General features: G+C 34.7%; 1 protein-coding gene across 1 annotated transcript in view; it reads right to left on the bottom strand.

The window, feature by feature from the left end:
- The window catches only part of AP3B1 (adaptor-related protein complex 3, beta 1 subunit), a gene marked incomplete at its 5' end in the record, with an annotated part of 100,090 nt that overhangs the window by 49,836 nt on the left and 27,281 nt on the right, over positions 1 to 22,973 (bottom strand). Inside the window, 7 exons of the mRNA XM_010289444.1 lie at positions 3,098 to 3,204; positions 4,042 to 4,114; positions 11,544 to 11,718; positions 14,470 to 14,626; positions 16,003 to 16,114; positions 18,308 to 18,438; positions 19,401 to 19,587. Of these exons, the coding sequence (XP_010287746.1) occupies positions 3,098 to 3,204; positions 4,042 to 4,114; positions 11,544 to 11,718; positions 14,470 to 14,626; positions 16,003 to 16,114; positions 18,308 to 18,438; positions 19,401 to 19,587 (942 nt within the window). The remainder of the gene's footprint in view (positions 1 to 3,097; positions 3,205 to 4,041; positions 4,115 to 11,543; positions 11,719 to 14,469; positions 14,627 to 16,002; positions 16,115 to 18,307; positions 18,439 to 19,400; positions 19,588 to 22,973) is intronic.

The raw sequence follows: 22,973 nt of genomic DNA, 5'->3' as shown, positions 1-22,973 counted from the left end.
TTCCTGCTTAAAATATTATTTCCTGCAGCAGGTTATAACCCTCTGTGTCCTTATGTCCTTCATGAATTTTGCTTTCAATTCCCCTATTTTCTCACTTTAAACCTCCCTTTAGGGGACAACACCCATTTCCGGTGTTTTCAGATAACTGTTTTCCACTGACAGCTTGCAGCTGTCTCTCATCTCCTGTTTTTCATTGGTATCACATCTTCAAGTATTTTTCAAACCTGTAAATGTATCCATCTAAAGCTCAGTTGACTCCAAATGCAGAGTTTCCCCAAGCACTTAGGTCTGACTTCTCTTGCGTGCATACTCTGAAAAGCCCCATAGTAGCCTCTGGCAATCTCAGTTACCTGGTTCAGTTGAGCCACCTGAAGATGGACTACATGTACCAGGGCAAAAGCATAGACAAGGATTTACTATATTTTGCTTCCATGTGTAAGAAAGTTATCCATAAATTACCAGAAAATTTTGTTTTTCCTGGAACAAACTATAGTATGCATGTGTGCGTTTATATGGGGAGAAATGTGCTATATGTAAACACGAATCATAAAAATAAATGAGCCACAGGACAAAGCATCAGGTTGTGCACTGTAGTTTCTATTCAAGGATATTTTGGTTTTGTAAGTTTAAAGAGACCCATACCATTACTGTAAAACCATTCTTGTATTTATGCTTTCTATAATGTTCAGCAGCTATGAATTTGGAGTTATAAGTTTTCTAAAAGCTGTATCCAATTACAGTGCTGAATGATTTGAATAATAGACTGCCTGACATATTCCAAGATAAGTGGCTGCTACATTTCTTTGATATTAGGGTCATATACTGTACTTATCTATTTTTACTCCATGCTCTCCATTGCCTAGTAATAAATTAATTTCTCAGTGTTAGTTTGGCATGTGCCCTACAGTTAAATTCATTTTCTCTCCCATTGAAGGAAGAAAAAGTTTTCTGAAGTATGACAACTTTAGAATTAGCCATCAAAGATTAAATTCAAGATACTATTTTAAGCGGGACATTCCCACAGTCTTAAAACCTGTTTTTATATTTTCATCTTTAGAAAAATACTTGATGGTGCTGAACAACATGTGACAATAGTTATTTAACTACTTGCACACAAGACTTTTTACAATATATGGATACCGTCTGAAAGAACAGTCTTTAACCTTCGCATTTAATTTTTGCTGCTTCCTGGTACATAGAACTCTGAGCAGACGACCTCCTGTACATCTGCAATTATTACAAATGGCAATGAGAACTGAGCTTAGACCTGAAAACAGAATGCAGCCCAAAACATGTAATCACTATCCAGGCAGCAACAATTACCTCTTATGTGATTTGGGTTGTTTCCAGAGCTGGGAGTATGAGGAAATGTTCCAGCTTCTTTGCTGGTTATGTTTTACCAGGAACTCAGCAGTACCAAGAAAGAGGCATTTTGCAGAATCAACCCTTTCATGCATAACTTCTGCTGTTTAGCCTACACCTTCTAGCTCTAACACCTCTATTTCATTGCAGCTACCTTCTCAAGAATGGGGAGAAGCAATTTAGCAAATGAATAGTGGCAATCATGAGGAAAGCAAGCACGAATGTGGGAGAGGAACATGTGTTCATGTACTGTAGATGATGAAAGGACTAAAGACATTGGCAAATCCGTCATTACTGATTACTAATTTTAACTTGCCCTCAAAGATGATAATTCTGAAGTAAAGCAAAGACACCAGAGTCATTCTTAAGCTAATTCAGAGCCAGGAAAACAGATGATTGCCTGTGTTTTGAGCTGTCAAAGCCATAAAGGATGACAAAGAAGCAATTGTGGGATTGTAATCATAGCAATAACAACATGGTTGTAGTTAAACTCAGGCTTGCCACCTAGTGCTGCATACCACAGGGCAAAATAACACGGAAGATAATTTCTGGCATTTTCAGACTGTGGCACATGAAAGACCACGCATCAGGTAAAATGACTGCATGTCCACAGATGATTACTGCTCTGCTTGAAATTTAAATCTCATCACAGTTTTCTTAGATAAGGCTAATATTCAACACACTATCTGAAATTTTACGTTTTCAACACCAAATTTTAAAGCCTGTAAGCATGAAACTCAATCATCAGCTAAGATCTTTTATTCCTTGAGACAAATCATTCATGTACCTTCTTTATGTAAGAAGTATTTGATTTTGCAAGTCTGTTGCTCCCAAATTCAGCACAAAGTACTTTACCAGCAATTATTAAAGTTGCACTGCAAGTTCTATATACCAGCCTTATTAGAAACAAGGCTAGGCTAAAAACTGCCCAGGCCTCTTGTATTTTTTCTGGTCATGCCCATTTACTTTCACAAGGATAAGTATCCTATGTTGTACTGCTGCAATTCCTTATTAAACTGCAAATTTAAATTGGACACACAAAATGACTAAAAAAAACCAACGAAAAAAGTAGAACACAAACTACTATGCCTACCCCAACAAAGGAATGCCCTCTACCTCCATGACTTTGCTAACCTTAATTATACCTATAGTTTTGAGATTCCCTAATGGAAAGTGCTACAAAGCAGAAAGCACTAACAGAATGAATCATGACACATACTGATACACCACTGATTGTAAATCTATACCCTTTTTATTTGCACCCAGGGGCAATGCTTCTTATACCCATGAAAAATTACTTCCAAGTAGCAAAATGTTGTAGTTGGAGGCATGTATGGTAAACAAACAGGCTGAGGATTAGAAGGTATGTGATTTTCTTGTAGGTTTTTTTTTTGTTAGTGTAGCAACTAGATGATTTGAAAGATTTGTATAATTTGGATACTTAATTTGTGAATTAAAGTTTCCCTGAGGCAGAGAAAAAGACAGATTGAAAGAGAAGGTTAAAAATCCTTGAAGGCATCCTTCTCAGACATGCAATATTCATACTTTTCTCCACATTTCAGAATGTAATTATTACAGATCAAAAAAAGCTGCCAGACTTGCATGTAAACCAGAATTTCATACAAGATCTTTATAGGTGAAAGTACTTAAGAAAAATAATTTCAATGATTGCTTCAAAAACATGTGAAATGTTAAAGACACACAGTTCCACACCCACTTTTTAAAAGCTACTTACATCAATGACTGGTGAACTCAACAGACTTAATCCCTCTAGGTCTGCTTTTAAACTTGGGGACAAAACAGCTGCTGTAGAAACTGCCACAGGAGTTGTCACAGGACAGACTAGAAGTAAAAAGGCAATTTATATTTAAATAAAAAAAAATTAAAATATTAGGAAGGACAATGAGCTATTTTCATTAAGTGTAAAAAGGTTTTACATCTTGATCTAATTATTTTATCCATGTATATGTATTTCTTAATAGCAGATTATTTTTTCATATAGCCCCAATACTCAAAATAAACAGTGAAAATAGAAAACTGATACATGTATATGCCACGTTATTTACACTAAAAATATTTTGTCCTCCTTTCCCATTTTGTCCTTCAGTCTGATCCATACTATGCAGCACATCCTCATTTACAAGTTATATGCAAAGTACATACTAATGCAATTCTAAATGTGTTGCACCTATAGAAGGAAACTTGAAGAATGGCACTACAAAGCACAGTGAAAAACCAGTGCCAGCTCTACTCTACCCTTCCAAGATTACATTTAAATCTGTTCTTTAAAACTGTGATTTTTATTGTCTTATGATAGTACCACAATTGGTTCATAGGTTGCACAGATGTCGTACACGTAGCATGCACTGGTACCTGAGAAAATAAGCTCACTTTAACAGAAAACAAGTTCAGACATACAAAAATTCTCAAAATGTATGTTTTACATACCAATACATTCTAAATTTTAAAACTATTTCTTAGTTCTAAAAGCAACAAAATCACATATTGTAATAATTATGTTTAAAAGTAAGTTGATAGCTTAAGCAATTTCTTTTTTTTTGGTCAGGAATCTAATACAATAAATGAACAGAATCAATGTTTCAGACATTTAAAACTCACTGAATTAACTGAATTGAATGTATGCCACAGGGAAAATAAGGCTTCAGTCAAAATACTTACAATCATCTAAATCTAAGAGAAACACGCCTTGTTTATTTGGAGCTTTTCTCTCTTGTACTGGTTTTTCTTCTTTCTGTCAAAACACATGAATATTTAATCTTTTACCATCTTAGCAAAAGAAAAGTCTTTAATACTTCTATGAAGTGAAGTGTGTTTTCTCTGCTGTAAAAGAAAAATGTATCATTTTCAGGCCTTGACACTCAGAGAATTCACGTAGTGAGAAAGATTTCTTTGTACAGGTAAGCTGAACATAAATTCCACATTTGAGTTACATTTACTCCTCTGAAGCCTATGTTTTTATTTAATATTAATAGTTGCTCCTTAAAGAAAACTTTTGGTGACAGATCAGACACTTCTGTTGAGACCATCAAAATACAGATAGAAGCATTTTTTTTTAAGACAAAAGACTTGCTTGCTAACATTTCTGCTTCCATATGAAAAACAGGACAAAATCCATTCAATAAGAAAGTAGCCTTATTTGCACTTATCTAGGAGTATGGAATCCTGTCCCATCATCTACTGGGATTCTACTTAATTGCTGGACAAATAACAAAAAGTTGATTTTTGTTACAAAAAAGTTTAAATTTTAAGTCTTAAGATGAGTTCTACTAATAAGGATTGTCAGTACTTTAAGTAAAGTGTAGAGCAGTAACAGAGTAATCTCAGTGACTTGGCAAAGAGAATATTTCAACAAAATTTGTTTCAATACAGCTAAACAAAATGTTTTAAACAATCTAATAAGAGTGAGTGTTGGTCATACCTACAGAACACATCTAGACAGTGATGATTCAGGAGAGAATTTACTGTGTCACAGCTTCATATGGACTCCCAATAGGGTGGTTTAGTTAAAAGTAGTGATTTTTGGATGTAGCCAGAACCTGGACACACTACCACTGGATGCACGAGACACTTTTTTGTGATGCTGTTCCTATCCACTCTTAAGAATCCTTTGTCTGGATCAGCTGAAGAACTCCTTCTGCCTTTGCTTTCTCTGGCTTACTCATCAGACAGAAAGTTTTGTCATTCCTTCAGAGAATTTGTCAACTGCCTTTAGACCTTAAGATATTGCTCACTAACCAAAGTATTGCAAGTAATTTAAACATAGTCTTTCCAGGAGTCATACTTCTGTGAACCTTCAGGTTTACCAACTTCCTCTTCAAAAGCACGACACAGACAAATGCATATATGTATATTATCCTTTTACCTTTTCTTATAAATGAACAGGTCTAAATAAATCAGTAAAATTCTGTATGCCCATCCAGGCCTCCATTTCTTAAGCACTTCTTGCAAGCTGTGACAGGCTCTTCAGGTACTCAGGATACAAATTCCTACAGGAGTTTGAAGTCCTCTCAGCAGCTAGAATAATTTTCTTTGACTATCACCGTAGAATAAAATGACCCCTTTTCTAAAGATGCATTCCCTTTCTTCTAGTCTCTCAACCTCATAGTCAGTTGCAAACTAATAACAAAGTCGAGTCCATTTTTTTCCAAATTTCAGCAAAATTCCATGGTTCCCTCCAAAGAACATGGAAGAAACTAGCTCATGTTCTTGCTATTTGAAGCTGTTGATGTTAGGGACTATCAGGCTTGACCTGAGCCAAAATGACATTGCTCATGATTTTCTTCCAATAAACTCACGGCTCAGACAGTAGTCACTTATGTAATCATTACAGATGTGCTTTAGCTATTCTAGGAGGAGAAGAATCTTGTGGACAGAGAAGAATGTAAGCCACTATTTTTTAAAATTATTTTTAAATCAACGTACTTCAATGGTCTCTATCACTATGGTATTTGAGTGTTCTACTATTGCTGACTTATCTAAAACACAAACTCCTCCAGACAAAGGAAACATTACAAAATATTTTTTAGATGGTGCTATTGTTATTCCATTCCTTATATGCCTTGTTCAGAATTAGTGTGGGACTCTGCTGCAGAACCCACGCTCTTGAGTTCCATTCTGGTCACAATTACCAGATTTCACTTTTCTCTTCCAGTGTGATTACTGGCAAGTCATTAAGCTTCTTTTGGCTATTTTTTTTTTTTTTTAAATGTGTGAAATAAGGATAAATAGTATACTTCATAAGCTACAAGTTCTACTTGAATTACTCATGTCTATGAAGTGTCAGAGAAACAATTTCATGACAATTCTTTCAATGAATTTCAAGCCTTTTTATAGCACCATTTAGTGAATACTTAGACCTGAATGAGGGCTTTAGCTGTTATCTGCAGCACTTTTACTATAAATTAAGTATCACAACTTTTTTTGCTAAACTACAAACTCTTCAGACACCAGAACATACTAAAAGAGAACATGGTTAAACAAAATGCAAATATATTTAAAGAAAAAAAAAAACCCAAAAAGTCCCTCTAATTTCTAAACTCTTTCACTCCCTGCCCCCATTTATCCACAAGATACAGTTCTATCTTCAACTATGATTAAGGTTCAAAAGTTGTTTTTAGCTACAGTTCTATATTTGTTAATTATTCCAGTAGAGATGGTATTTCTCTATTCCCTTTTATTATGCAGTCAATTAAAGTCTATAAAAAGTGGCTCATGCACATGTAAGGCTATAGCACAAGGGTGAGAAGTTTGAGTATGCTTCAGTTCTGCCAATGGCAGCATTGCTAGGTCAAGATGTTTAAAAATTAGGAGTCAGAGCCAAGAAATCCTCTTACTGTTAATCTGTTTACTGAAGACAATTAAGATAGGACAGTCTATGTCACAAATAACACCAACAGTATGCTTCAGTTTGTTTTTTCTCTTATTTATTTTGCCATTCTAAAGTAGTTACTAAGTACGCATCACAAAGCTTGATATGCAATTTTTTCAGACAAAAATGCATTTCTGCACTGGTAGTATTTTGAATCTATTATGTAATTAATCTTTAAAAATGGGGAAAAAAATCATTCAAGAGAATTTATTTTTATACTTCAAAATAAAATAAAATCATCCTAAGGTAAGGCACAAGTACAGAATCATTATATCAAGCTAACGCATGGTAAGAAAAACTTCCATTGCATATTTTATCAGAATACTATATCTAAGTACATCAGTTTACTGCAAAAAAACCCACCAACCCTCCACCCCCCAAAAAACCCTACCATCTGGGAAACGTAAAATCAGAAGCTAGCTATATCAAGATAAAGCTATTGTTAAAATGTGATCACATCTTATTTTCTACTTCAGTCAAGTGTGTCAAGCTTAAGTAAACACTCAGTTACTTGTGTGTGTGTGTGTAAAAACAAATATTTTTGTATCTATATTTATATATATGGGTATATATTAATTGTGTGCAATTCTGTACAAAACACTGAGGAAACCTATTTACATGGGTCTTGCCTACTACAAACATTAATTTGGTTTTTCCAAGAAACAAAAATTGATTGGCTTTCTAGGAATAATAAATAGCCAATGACTGCAACAAACACTACCAACAGATATTTCTATTGAATGAAAAAAGCTTTGCATTCCAAATCAAGACAATAAAAAGGCTCTGACGTGTCTGGCATCTCTCTGTAACATAATTTTTCATCTTTTTTCTTAAAACTAAGTCTATGGTATAACCCAAACGGTTTCCTGCCAACACAAACCACTATGGGAAAAGCAGAATACTAAACAAAGAAGTTAAGCTATATTCCATCAAACATTTTTTCCATTTGCAATTCATCTTGGTAATAGAGATAGAACCTGGTAAATGCATATAGGACTTGAAGCAGGAGATTTCTCTTGCCCAATGCATAATTCATGTGCTCCGCCTGCAAAGTGTGTAAAATGAGAATTTCACACCGCAGCATGAGCCATGGAGCTGCAGAGAAAAGGCAGATGAAATCATATTTTGCTGTGCGAATTTTATTTCTTATCCTCCCAATATTTATACAAAACCATCATTGACAATCCAAATGCATTGACAGATCACCCACTGTTTCCATTGTGTTAGCACTTGAAAAGAGATCAGGCAGAAAGATAGACAATTTGTTTTTGTATATTTTTTAAATAGTGGATCAGGTTTTTAACAGCTGAGTGACTGTATTATACTTGTATAAGGAGGTCAACAGTAGCCCATTTTAAAATCCCACTGTGAGACACCTACTTATACATGCATCATCCTCAAATCTGCATTTTAGTTCTACAGTATTTATGCTTACAATATAATATGTTTCTGAACACTCAAACTATCCATATTTCAAAATTACATAAATGCAGTACAAGAGTGACTTTTCTATTCACTGCAGCTCAATTACGGTGAACACAACAGCTTTTTCAAAATGATTCTTCAACAGAAAAAAATATGAAAGCATTTAATACCATATTCAGAAAAAATAATCTGAAGTTTTAATGCTAGTAAATGCATGGATGTATGCACAAATTAAACTTCCATGTTGAGTGTAATCAAACGTTTTCATAAGAAGTCTGCTGAACATGGCAATGCTACCAAGAAAACATATACAATGGTAAACAACACTCAAAACATCAGCTATGTAACACAGTTTATAATGTGTGGCAAACCAAGCAACTATAAAAATACAGCCTATTAACTACTCCTCTAATATGTATTTCAGAAAATCCTTCCAGTTTTATTTAAAAGGAAAGGAAATCCTAATGAATCATCTCCCCATATACACTGACCAAATTAAGAGCACCCTGTAGCAGAATAATATAAGCAACGGCTTTCCCAATAAAAATCTGTCAGAATAAACATGCATTTCTGAGCGCCTGGCTGAAACAGTCTCCTTCCTGGGTGGCCTGAAAAGAAGTCAGGTATAAGGCAGAAAAATTCAAAGATTTTCCTAGAAATAAAATAAACATGGGTGGTTCTTATAAAATGTACCCCCACACAAGGGCTCTATACAAGACTTTCTCTATAATGTTCTTTGAAGTTTGTTAACAATTGATTCTCTTTCCAGCTTGGAAGAGCTTATCACCAGTTAGCTCCACCTATCATGACAGAGCTCAAAAAGGTCTCTCTCCAAAAAAAAAAAAACCAATCATGAAGCATACCTTTGACACAAAATACCTGTGATTCCACCACACCCGCATCCAATTATGGTTCTAAGTATAAGTAAGTATCAGAAACACCTCACGTATAAATGCAGGCATCCAACATGGCTTACATGGAAACTAAACTAACTTCATGGTCCTAGAGATTAACATAGTACACTGAAACAGTTCTCTACATTCAAGAGCGTTAAATTAAATTTTCCCCTGCCCCCTTCATATATGACCATTGCTGCTCACAGTCCATCAGCCATAGCTTGTTGCCCTTACATTAATTGTACTAATTTCTTAGTGAAAAGGAGTTAAGGAACATAGACATTTAGCTTATTCATAGTGAGCTCTATGTTATCTTTTCTTTTCAATAATCTCCTTGCTTCTTTTCTTGCTGCCATGCATATAAACCCACTGCTATTTGTTTTAACGTTTTTTGTAATGTTCAAAAGCTCTGCAATTTTTCAGTTCTACCCTTTGACTGTGAAGTAAGACTTCAGGACTACTGCAATGTTCTTTCTTTTCTCTTAAAATCCAAGGGCTTGACAACTTTCCATTGACTTTAACAAAACAATGCCAAGCTTCTTGGACATTCTGGTTCTCATTCAGTATATTTGACTTCACACATTCTCAACTGCTGTTTTAAAATACAAAAATCTTCTTTATGCTAATAGCCCTCATATATCCTGTGAAAGAACCAGAACAGTTTAAGTAACTGTAGTAAAAGAAATCACGTACAATGGTGCTGATACCCTGAGAAAAATGCATAAATGCAGCAGAGAAAAGACGCTACTGTTTGAATATGGTTTTGCTGTGGCTGCTCATAACTAAGCAGGTCACAGTAGCTATTACTTTCTGATCAAAAAATACTGTGCTAATATGAAAAGCTGCAAACTGTTAGAATTAATTCACGTCCCATTTATTCTGAGACAATTTAGGTTACATTTGTTGTGCTACCATTGGCAAGATCCATTTTAGCTCCTCTACTAGAAAAAACCTGGACATAGCTGTGTTACCCAGTGCGGTATTTGGGCAGGAAACAATGATCAAACCATGGAAACACACCTCCATTTCTCAAATGCTACAGTCTCACTTATCTTTTGTTCTGCTTGGTAGAAGGGAATAGATTAAAAGTTAAGGTTACAACTCAGAGTTCCTAGGCGGACCTATAAAGTTACAAAACAAAGACCATACATAAATTCAAGTTTTGGAGAAACAGAGAGCCCTGCCTCCTCAATTAAAGGAAATACACACTGAAACAGCTGAATAAAGTTACAGCCTTCCCTCTTAACTGTTCAAAACACACCTTTCCACCAGATTCTACAATTGCATCAAATACAACAAATGATATCTCTTCTGACTATTGAGAAATCTATACAGGAGTCCTGACCGAAATGTCTTGTCTTAATTTAAAATGCATCAGAGTATCAGTTAATTTTCAAAACCACCTATCAGTATTGAAATGGAAACTTCTGAGCTACAATTATACCCTTCAATTTTTTATAAAACATACAGAAAGAAATGCACAGGAAATACTTGATAACAGAAAAATAAGTTTCAGAAATTCCTTTACTTTTCTATCTTAACAAATTTAGCATAAATTTCCTCATTTATTTATTTTTCTAAATGAAAGTAGAGAAACAGAAACCAATTCATGCTGTTTAGCTTTAGCTCTCTAACGCTAGCCTGATTCTAATGAACTTTTAACCTCTTTTTCTTCACTAGGTTAAGCAATTAAAACTTAACAGACACACAAATGGCTCTGTTGAACACTTTTGCATCTTCACACATTTCCAAATCCCATTTAAAAAAAGACATATTTGAAAGTTTGCTTCTTCATAAATGTTGTAAGAAAGCCAATACAATTTGAGGTAATGCAACCCTTTATAAGCTTTAATCCTATCAAACACAGAGAGCAATAAAAAGTTGATTACCCATTAAGAATATTAGTTCTACTAATCTATGTATACACCTCAAATATAGATGCATTAACTGCATCATTGTCAATTTTAACAGGAAATTTTAAAACGAAGTTAGGGGTTCTACTAAAATGTCTTCAAACTCTTAAGAAAAAAATGTACTAACATTTGTTTCTTGACATTGCTTCCTGTCAGACCCAAGACCTGTAGCAGATACATCCCATTTAATATAATCATATAATAACCATCCCAAATCAGGATATTTTTGCGAACTACTCATGTACCATGCTTTCACCAGTTCAACAGTAATCTAAAAAAATATCAGGTTCTGTAATTCTTCATCTATCTGGAGTAAAAATATAACAATTAAAACCAAAATATGTTTTTCATTATAGAAGATTCTTACTTGCTTTAAACTTTCAAGTTTGGGATTGGTCTTTTTATAAGAGGTCACAAACTTTTTTTTTTCAGAAATTCTCATTTTTTAGATATCGATAAAACCACTACCCATCTCCATTCTCACATAAAGAAACACATGTAGATGGTTATATGCATCTTTTCATATTTTATAGGGTTTTTTTAAAAAAAGTATTTTACCTTACTAGAGGTAGCACTTCTAGATTCTCCATAGTCAGAGTCACTTTTAGAGTCTGATTCTGACTTGGAGTCTGAAGAACTTTCTTCTGATGAAGCAGACTCTGTATCAGAGGAACTGGATGTGCTTCTTTTTTTGGAGGTCCCCTTTGCTTTCTTTTTAAGGTGCTCCAAATCACTACATATTGAAAAAAAAATTGAAAGACATGTAAAACCACCAAAGGAGTTTGCTTAGGCAGTATCCTATGTTAACATTTCTAAGTTTTATTACATGAGTTTTAGGTCCGTATTTCTTCATGATAAAAAACTTGGCTAAGATGGCAGAAGTAGTAGCTTATTTAAGGGTATACAAAATTGTTCTATCACATTACACAATAAATAATCTAAACCAGCAAAGCAGCCAAACAAAAATGTGAACGTACTAAATATTAAAAGTATTATGTGCATGCATCAGGCTTGTGACATTTCAGAAGGAAGTGCAGACACCCTTTTATACAAAGAAACTTGCAGACTATTCCACCTATGATTAACAGAATCTTGATGGGTTATAAGATGTTTTTGCAAAGTAAAATCGCTTTAAAAAAATAAATCAATGCATTGAATTTATTCCTTTGTTAATTCTCTTTTAAATCAAACCACCTAGGAATAAGACCTATAATATCTAGAAATATTTCAACCCATTAAAGAGTCTATACAGAAGAGCTATTACATTCTGACACCTTTGATCATATCGAGTACCTTACAGCTAATAAACTTCAGAGACACTATTCTTCACACAGTAAAGTTCTGTTCACCCTGGCAATGTTGGATTATGTTGTTCTGTGCTAACAGCTACTGAGTATTATTAAAATTGGCCTAGTTTACTTCTAATAATACTATAACTACCAATCAGTAGACTACCCTTTTGTCTCAGGGGGAGTTACTAACTAGAAATATCACGGGAAATGAAAATTGTTTTCTAATATCTATCATGGAGCACATAAATTAATACTGCATATAGAAGAAAACCTTCTGTTCTTGGATCTGCAGGTAACCATTTTATACTTCCAAATCAGGTGTTTCATACACCACCTAATTCAGCTTCCTTCCTAAGACAATAAATTGGTTACTAAAGTGCTTGAAGGACAACAAGGTCAACAAGAATTGAACAAATGCAGACCACTCAACTATTAAGAATCCCTCTGGACTCAAATTAAGTTGCTATACATTTTTGCTTAGCTTTAGGAGCAGTACAAAAGAATGTACTATGCTGCATTACTGTTTGAGATAGCAATGTTTTTATAGGGGAAAAATACAGAGAAGGGGAATTGAAAAATATACAAGGACCGAAAAGAAAATAGTTAGGGCAATGCCTTCCTCCTCCCAAAAAATTCCCAGGACTGAGTTGCTTAAATAAAATTTAATAAAAATTATTAAAAATTAATATTAACATTTAAGCCATGCCGATAATGCCTAACCATGTAGCTGAAGTTGAAATCAACCCCCCAAATTTTAGCCAAAAGCATGTTTTTTGGAAAGCAGCAAACCTGAAGCTTGCAAAGCTAAAAATGAAACACGAGTACACATCACAAAAATAGTCCAGGGTAGCATATCTGATTGTTAAAATCATGGTGAAAATATAGGTACTATCAAAATAAATTTCAATATGACAACATGTAAAAACCCGTGTGAGGTCAATGAGCTAAACTTACAAATTCAATAGCATATACTGTTGAAAATTTCTCTTTCACGATGTGTAACACAGGTACTGACAAAATTATCTACATTTCCTTCATTGCCATTGAACAGAAGCTGTAGTTGCATCAACAAATAAGTTATTGTGAACCCATTATATAAATGAAGTTGTTTTTCAACAATCTATCTTTAGCTTATCTTTAAAACTAGATTTGCAGATTAAAAATGTTACTTCATCATACATCAGCCAGTTTTGATGGGTAATCATTGTTTACCTTACTGCTTAAAATTTCAGATGTTATTCTAATGAAAAGAATTTACTGGTAACTAGCTTTTTAACTTTGTGATGATGAAAAGCCTGTATTAATTTAACCTACAGATTTCATTTGTTCTGAACAGGAAAAACAATATAAATCACTTTTAAAATCATTAAATCCTGACTTAAATTAATAAAGTCATAATTAGGGCATTATGCTGTGTTTGTTATGGAAGTGGCAAGGCGAGCTGCTTTAATTACTGTCTGTAATAAAAGGAGCAGAGTGCGTACTGCGCCCCAATCAGCGCTGTCAGCCACGACTGAGCTGAGCTGCAAACTCATCAAGTGAGCTGGCAGCAGACTACAGAGTAAAGGGCGATCATGTCTGCAGAGGCCACTCACTGACAGCAGTGGAAGAAACAGATTCATACAATCCAAGGTATTAGCCCCAATTACTCAAAATTTTAATGATACTTTAATACATGATAATGCTGTTGATAATGGGCAATCTTAAAAAGCGCTAACACTTAAATATCTTATGACCGTTTCCCTTCACAGCCCTTGCCTCTAATATTTGGATCATAATCTTTTTAATATAACATTATTTAGAAAAATCAATTGTCTTAGTTACATAATGGCAAAATGTTGAAGGACTTAATTTTAGCTCTCAGCAAAATTGCTGCAAAAGGTAATTAAGTGTTTCATACAACTGTTTGATCACTTATTCAGCCTCCCAAGGTTACATCAATTTTCAAAAAGCCACCCAAGATTTTACTGAAGTCAGAAACTAATTCCAAACATAACAGTAGTCTGATTAATGAAAATATGAAACAAGTTCACACACTGAATATTAGTGGCATACACTTGCACAAGAGACATGTCTCCTTGGCAAATACACCACAAAAAAAGCCTACTTAAAGGCTTAGCAGACTGTTTACAGGAAAAGTGCTTTAAAAGCTAGTATCACAAAAAATTAAAATCATACAAATGTATACCTACCTCTCATCAGCAGCTCTAGATGTTTTCTTTGCACTACTTTCTTTGTTGTCTGACTCACTGTCACTTGTTTCTTCATTGGAAGAGGAACTCCCACTACTCTCATCACTGCTGTCTTCCTCCTTAACTTCCTTCTCACTTTCACTGCCAGACTTGCTCTCTGAAATAAAAAAAACCCTCTTCAATTTTTTTTCTAAATATCTTACATAATTAGTATTTTAGGAATCCAAGTTTGTTTTAAATAAAACAATGCTTTAGTATTTTAAGATCCAACTGCAAGCTTTAGCATTATTTACCCTGTGTCAAAAGCAGGCAAGAAAATAATTTTCTCCTAATATTTACAAAATTTTGTTGGTTGAAGACCTGTCCTCTTCAGCCAACAGTATTATACCTTAGCAAATGAGAAGGCTCAATAATAGATTAGTTGCATGAGGATTCTTCAAAATTACACACCCTTATCAGGAGCTGGAGATGACCTCAAGTCCTCTAATCTATACATTCACTTAACTACAAGATTATCTTTTCAACCAATTGCTTAATTAGGTAATCTTTTCTTGAATACTGATAGTGATGATGATCAGATCACTGATTTAAACAAATTATTCATCCTCTAATTAATCACATAGTTGCCAAATATTCAAATGTCTGAAGTGAATATATTCTTTTCTTGCTTCAAAGATCATTAATTTGAGTGATACAATACTTAAGCACTTCTGCATATTTCCTAGTTTAGGAATGAGGGAAGAAGCTCCACATTCAGATTATAAGGTGCCCCTCTTTCATTCACCTACATGATGATAATTCTTTTAAGTCTCTAAAGCTAAACATTTTCTGTGTCTAAAGTCTGGACCTCGGAGAATGATGTTCGCTGCATCAGAACTGTATTAACATCTACTGAAACGGCTGACTTCGGGAACTGCCTATCTGGCATTAAGTGGGAGACTGGTCAAAAGAACCTTTGCTCATTGAACTTGATAGGCGGCTGTCAGTTATCTTCTCCACCATCACCCCCATTATGTCGTGTAGAACTTGAGAGCAATACTATAACACAATTTACTGAATAAACCCCATGAAAGACTACAGAGTTAAATAAGATTGGCCATTTATCAACACAGCACCACATGCTATCAAAATAGTACTTCATCAACAATGAATTCCAAAAAACATTCAGGACTGAATGAATGTTCAGCAATGAAGCATATGTTCACTTCTCCTGCAAAGTTAAGTGCCTTTAGTTTTAATTGGAGTTTCAAACTCTCACTAGCCTTACTAGACTCAAAGCAGGATTGAAACAGCATGCCAGCTTTTTTAACTGGGAAACAAAGCAAAGTTTAACTCACTTAATAAACACACAAGCCATATCTGTGGAATTAGCAAGTATTGCGCAGCTACAGTAAATATAAAATTTTTCCCTTGATTTCCTGATTTTATACTTAGCTCTGGCTTTTTAAAAATTAACACTTTTTAAGTAGTGGCCAGTTCTGAAGACAGAGTTCTCCAGGCAGCTGAGACGCACGTTGCTTTCCAAACACCTACCTGATGCACTGGTACTGGCAGATTCATCTTCCTCCTCTTCTGATTCAGAGTAGAACTTTTCAGTAGGTTTCTCTTTCTTTGTCTTACCTAGAATTCCAGTCCATTCCTTTGCCTGTAAATAAATTTCAACTTAAGTTTACTTTTACAACCTGCAATACAAAAATAGATGCACAACACGGCAAAGAAAAAACACTCGCAGTAGTAGTATTAAGAAGTTTCTAAATAAATCCTGTAAGCAAGTCACGAGAAACTATTAAACTTCTTTTATTTTACACAATTAGGAGAACTAAAAGTTTGGTACATACCTATAAAGGGTGAGATATGTCTGTTAGAGAGTCTAGAAAAAGATTTACTAAGGCAGATTAAAAGCATCAGTAACCATAAATAAACTTCTATGCCAAAAGAACCTGAAGTCTGAGAGTTTTATCTCTAGATCCAGCCGAGTTTAGCCTATGACTAGAATGAAGGGTAAATATGGCTAGCCACCACCTTTATCATCCCGGGTTTTAAGGGGAAAACAGATGTGGAACCAGTAAGCAGCAGAAGTTCCAGCAACCACAGGGAAATTATATTTCATTTCCTTTGCAATTCTCCAAATAAAATCAATTCTTATCACCAAGAGAACACCAGAATGTGTCAGTACTTTAGCCAGACTTTTTTTCCCCCTATACTACTACAGAAACAGAAGAAAAACTCAGGCCAGGAAAAAAAAACCAGGCAGACAACTATATTAATAGAGTGATACAGGTCTGCCCCAGTGACCACTCTGATCTGGAGTAAGACTAACTTTTTAAATAGCTCCAAGGGTGACCTGCGATGGTGTGTGGCTCTAGAGACACACTGGCTTCCTCTTAAACACCAAAAGTTGCTAAAGCTTTGTAATGCTCTGCCCAGTAACTGGTATTTTAAAAAGCCAATATTCTTTTGGATATAAATCACAATTTCACTATGGATTGCAGCTTAACAACTCAGCTTCACTCACACACGTTGTGTAGACACATGCAGTATGAGAGGAACCATAAAATTAATGACAATGAGACACTCTCCAAAAAAATACTTGCAAAAAATATGGGGAAAGGGTTTTCATGTTTGTTTTGAGAATTAAATGGTTGGAGGGAGATGTTTTCTATCATGTTATAGGTGAATGTTACTCCATTTGATCAATTTCCTGCAATACTTTTTGGTTTTATGGACAAAGGCACCTGCACACATTCTTTCATGCCAACCCTATCATTTATAATCCCCCACTTGAGCTGATTGCCTTCAGATTCTCCTCATAAAAGCTTTCAGAAGTTTGTACACAAATACCTCTTTTCCTGAAATGTATATAAGAAGGTAGACAACTAATATTGAAGTACTAAGGAGAAAAGCTTGTTCTACCACAACGTTGTTCACTGGCTTCTGCAAGTCATACCTATTTTTTAGAACTGTCTCTATCCACTCTACGCCTAACATCTTATCTGCAAATTAATTCATGTGTAATTTACTGTAGAAGTTTGACATGACAAGGACCATGTGCTTTTCTGGGTATACATGTTACAATGACATACCTTGGGAGTACCATCAGCACTATATCCCAATACATTTACATTTCTGTTACTGTTCAATAGCTTTCACTGACTTTTACTGGGACTTTGTTATCTGATGCATAAATCACAATGCTGGTACCAGAACATAACTTTGCCTCAAAGTTTACAATCCAGTAAGAAAAAGCCATTGGTAGTAGTAGATCAGGCCTGTGATGTCAACAACTGACTAGTGTACCAATAGATGACATTTTCCTATTATAAACTTTCCTAATTCTCTCAGATGATCTGAAATGTAAACCCTGGTCTCTTCCAAACTTTGCACTTTGAAACGTATGTAATTTCCTCCCCTGCTGCTGCCTTTTGTTTATATTACCTATTTTTTTTCCTCTGTAGACTTGGATTTGTACATGAACAAACCTCTGCTCACCTCTTACTTTGGTAGTCCAGCTACACTCATCATTAACAGCAATTAACATACTACAGCACAGCTAATACAGGAGGTATGAAATCAAAAGTGAGATGGAAGTGGAAAAAGCCCATTTAATCCAAGAGCAAAATAGAAGTGGCCAACAGTTGATCCTTTCTCTCACTGAGACGGAAAGAGCAAGCATCGTGTGCAGGTTTCTGTTTCCAGCTAAAACAAGCAACACGGATGTTCACATCCATCAACAATTTTCAGTACAGCATATGGATAGTATTTAAAAATTTGTATTTTAGGCTAACATTCTATATTGATAAGTGCTTCAGCAAAATTACTTTTAATGATGCTGACGTACCGACTCAGCTACGTCGACGTTTCGGACAGAGGGGTCAGGCGCCACCTCTGGCCAGTCAGACAGCTCCAGGTAGCCGGTGGCTCGGCTGTTCAGCGTGTGAGACAAGGTGCCAAGCTGGAAATGGTCCCGATCTATTAAACAAAAGGGGGGAGGGGAACAAATACACAAACATCATGAGCTCTACCACAAAGAGCAATCTTAATCAGGGCTAAAGGTAATTGCCATTGTATTACCTCAAATGTCATGGAATAAATATAAACTAGGAAGCTCTTCATAGGTCAAAAAACTGATTTCAGTCCATAGATTACAATAATCTCCCCCATAATGGTCAATAAAAAAGCTAATCAGTCAGTGTGTTTAGAGGTGTTGCTCTGAAATGTAGCTTCTCTAAAAATTACTTTACTGTGAATATTAAGAATGACAGCACAGTTAAACAATCCATATACATGTCTTGGCACAAACACATCCAGAATTTTAATAGTTCTTCTTCAAAATGGAGCTCCTTTTAGAGCTTCAAAACTGGGACTAAGTAAGTATGAAAATTAAAATTGCAAATTGTCATAATAACAGAGCATTTTTAATTAAGATAACCTGATAACCCTTTAATTTGAGAAGACAGATAACGGTACTTCCTTGTAAAAAGACAGGGAAAGTGCACCGGGAAAATTATGACTTTGGAGAAAAATAGTAAAAGCCTAATCTACTGAGATTAATTTCCTTTCAGATTCATAAAACATTTGCAATACTCACATTAACAATCTTCTATTAAAGTCTAGAAAAAAGCCTAGAGCTATTTTCCTAAATTGAAGAATAGTTTTCCTCAAAAGACACACCTTCTGTTATTTAAATCAAATTTAAAATCCACATTAATAGAAATGGATCAGTTTGTCAGGGTTTATCATCAGAGAAATGCACTGTGTTTGCACCATGCAACCCTTGATTGCTGAAAAGCACGTAAGCAGAGTGAATACCCTTGCATATTAATCATTTGTGTTTGCTAAAGTGACACAATTTGTGAGCATATTTAAAATAGAATAGGCTGCCACATTCCTTTACACAATGAACATTTACCAAATGATTTTGGCACTTATACCTTTAAAGGGAGACTCAAGCAATGGGGCAGGTTTCTGTGCCAGAAATATTTTTTTGGCATATTTGCTTAAAGCTCCACTCTTCTCATTCGGAACAATAAGCTGCCTAATAAATCTTGTACGGTCTCTGATGTCGTAGCTTTGATCATACTTGCCGAGATTTAATACGTACTGGGTAAGCAATTTTGTCTGTGCAAAAAAACAGGACAAGAACAGAATACAAGTTATTTATGATTATTGATAACTCTGGATAAACATATTTAAAGAGGTAATAAAAATGAATGGTTATGTCAAACAAATGTTTTCCACAGGGAATATGCATTTCTAAAGCTGCAAATGGAATTCTGAAGCCAAAGCACATGTCCTCTTCTGTACTGGGGAGGTGAATGCTGAGTACTGAGAAGCAGCCATGTGCTAGATTATTAAACTGCTGAAGTGGAAAGAAAGGCATCATTAAAAAAATAATCATATATGGCAAACCTGCTGAAGGGTCTACGTGAGGATAATGAATGTGGAAATACAACTAAAAACATGGCACTCAAAACTTAATCGGAAAAATATGCAGGACATCAAAACATCAGAGGGTATTAGGGGGCTGGCAAACTGCTTCTGCTGAGGTGTGTTTTATGAAGAGATACTGTCCCTGGCATAAGCAGTGTCTGCACTCTGACTGCACTCAGTTACTTTATCCTGAATTATGACCCATTAAAGCAGACACATGAATCACTGAACTGGATTACTGCAAATTATTTGCAGTGCATTTAGCTGTTACTTTTTCATAAAAGCAAGCTGCTGATGCCCTCTAAAAACCAGGATAAAAGACTTCTTCCATTTTTTTCTTGAAGCTTAAAGCCTCCAGTAATATTGGCCATTTATTTATTTATGTAAGACAGCAACTTGTATTATCACAGCCTTTCACATCACAATAGGACTTCCTAATTTGATGTCTGAGAATATTAACATGTACTAAGTAATTTTAATAATCCAGTTAAATTTTTAAAATAAAACAAACAAACAAAAAAATCAGGGAGACTTTCCCAGTAGCTTAGAAAATAATGTAGTGTAACCATAACAATAGTGATGAACATACTTGTATCCATTAGATACATTTGAAAGAAGTATGCCACTTTCTTTATATACAAGCAAACATGAAAAAGAACAAAAATAACATACCATCACAAGGAAGTAATTTTTTAGTATTTCAGCTCAGAATGGATTAATAACACAAGTTTAAAAATGTATTGTCAAGGAGGATTTATCCTCTTTATACAAAGAAACACCTTGCATATATATCTTGTTTATCACACTATTGTTATAACAGTTTCAATCATTTAAGCAGAAGAATATGTAAAAAAACCCAGGCAATTTTGTTACGTGCAATTTTCTAAGAAAAGTTCAGTTTAGTAACTTCCACCTTGAGGATGCAAGTTAAAGTTTTTTTCTAAAGATACAAAGATAGTTTTTCAGAATATTGACTAACTTTCATAAGTGAAACACACAGTAAACAAAAAATGGTTTTAATTTTGATCACATGCAATGCAATGTATGCAAGCATTTCAGAAAATACCTTACAGTACCAAAGATTTCAAAAAATTAGTCATATTGCATTAGAATAATAGTAAAACCATAGTCAGAAAAACCCTTCAGTGAAACATTTTTTGTTTCTTTTTTTCTCTCTGATACCCAAGAATAGTTCTGTGAAAATATATTTCTTCCCCCAAGGTACTGTCTTATCTCTGGGAAAGGTAAAACTTTCCCATATGTTTTTCACAGCTTATTGGCAGCTATTTCTATATCAGGGTATAAAATTTTAAACAACTGCATCAGACAGAACATATGTAATCTGCACTCATGCAGGACTTGCACTGTTCAATCTAAATGGAATTGGTAGGGAGGGTTCCCAGGTAGCATGAATTAAACTAAATGAGGGATACCTCCTGCAGTCTTTCCTATCACTCCTTTGTAAAACAAAACAAGACTCTTCATGTCATGGCAGAAAGCTCAGCAGAATGGATCATAAAACACAGTGGTCTTTGCTTGTGAGTTGCTATAGGGATAAGAAAAGTTGTGGCCTTGCTGTCATGGTGGGCACTTTTTCAGTCAGCGTTGATTGAATTAGATAAAGAGTTGATCCTAAAAGACTGCATTTTCTTCAATGGTATCATTTTCTCCATGATACTTTCCCTTTTCCTCCTCCCTTTCCTCTCCCTTAAAATATCTTTTCCATATCATCCAATACAGATAAAGACACAAGAAATTTATATGGAAGCATGTTCCATATCTACAAGAAGTCAAGTCTTCTTGCAAGCATCGTATATAGTATAAGTAGTTTTAATAAAAACAGCAAGAAAACACAATTTTTTTTTCTCATTTTATGGCAATGCAACCAAACAAGTAGTGAAGCTTTTCTACATGGAGGTGGCTAATAGAAACAATTCATTTTAATTAAAAACAAAAAGTAAACTAATGAATATACGTCAGTTTTTACAACAAAGGAATAGCCATAAGAAGGTGAAAATTATTTGAGCAAGCATATTCATTTGGTGAAATATGACAGAATCTGCACACCATGCCTGCTTCATAGAACGGTAAGACCAAATATTCTGATGTATGATGTAATACATTTATTATCACATGTCAACATTGTCTGTTATCTGGACGTGGTCATTATATAGGCATAATATAATTTCTTTTATCCCCATACTGTTAGAATCTATTAGTATTTTTTTCATATTTTGGTTTGGCTAACATGAAGAGCATACTTCAACTCATACTTCAGCAATATTTCTAGAGTGGCAATAGTTCTATTCAAGAGTTTAAAGCGTATCCTGTATTAGCAGCAATTAACCTTTTGGTAGATCCCGACTTGAAAAATGTTATAATACAAGTAGCACCAACAGATGAGGCTCTACAGTGGGAGAGACACAGTTATCTAGCCACTCTTTGATGTCATTAGCTTGCAGTAACTTGATTTGCTAGATGCAGAGGATAAGGCTATTGTGCTAAACCATGTTTTACCTATCTATTTACACATTAGGAGTACTCTTTCTGGTGGGACTCCTACCGTGTTACACAACAGAAACCCATTAAAATCTCTTTATTATTCCTGCTATATGCAAAAAACAGCTGAGGCAATCATATGACATTTTCTGCATAATACTTTTTCTTATATAAGCTCCATTTAGACAGCTATCTAGCACATTCATAAGGATTTTTATGTCCCTAAGTGATGAAAAAAGGAAGCAAGTTTACCAAACAACATAGATAATCAGGGGAAAGCCTGTTCTTATTACATACTTAACCAGACAAGATTGAACCTGAAACTCTTCCTTAAATTATAAACAGCCTTTGAAAATTCATGGGGTTATCACAGGATACTGGAAATTCCTATTAAAAATTCTGAATCTTAAAAAGCAATGTGCTGCATTAAGTGTTTGAACATATGCCTAGGGAAATTATCAGCAAATAAGATATACATTTACAGAAAGGGAAAAAATAATGAAGTCTTACTTCCTCCAGAATTTTGTACTTTTCTCCAAACAAGACTTAGCAGGTAAAACTCATCTGTCTTTTTG

Source organism: Phaethon lepturus, unplaced genomic scaffold (genome assembly GCF_000687285.1).
Source record: "Phaethon lepturus isolate BGI_N335 unplaced genomic scaffold, ASM68728v1 scaffold7646, whole genome shotgun sequence".
Lineage (NCBI taxonomy): Eukaryota > Metazoa > Chordata > Aves > Phaethontiformes > Phaethontidae > Phaethon > Phaethon lepturus.
Note: the sequence above shows the minus strand (reverse complement) of the source record. Positions and strands in the feature narration are given on the sequence as shown.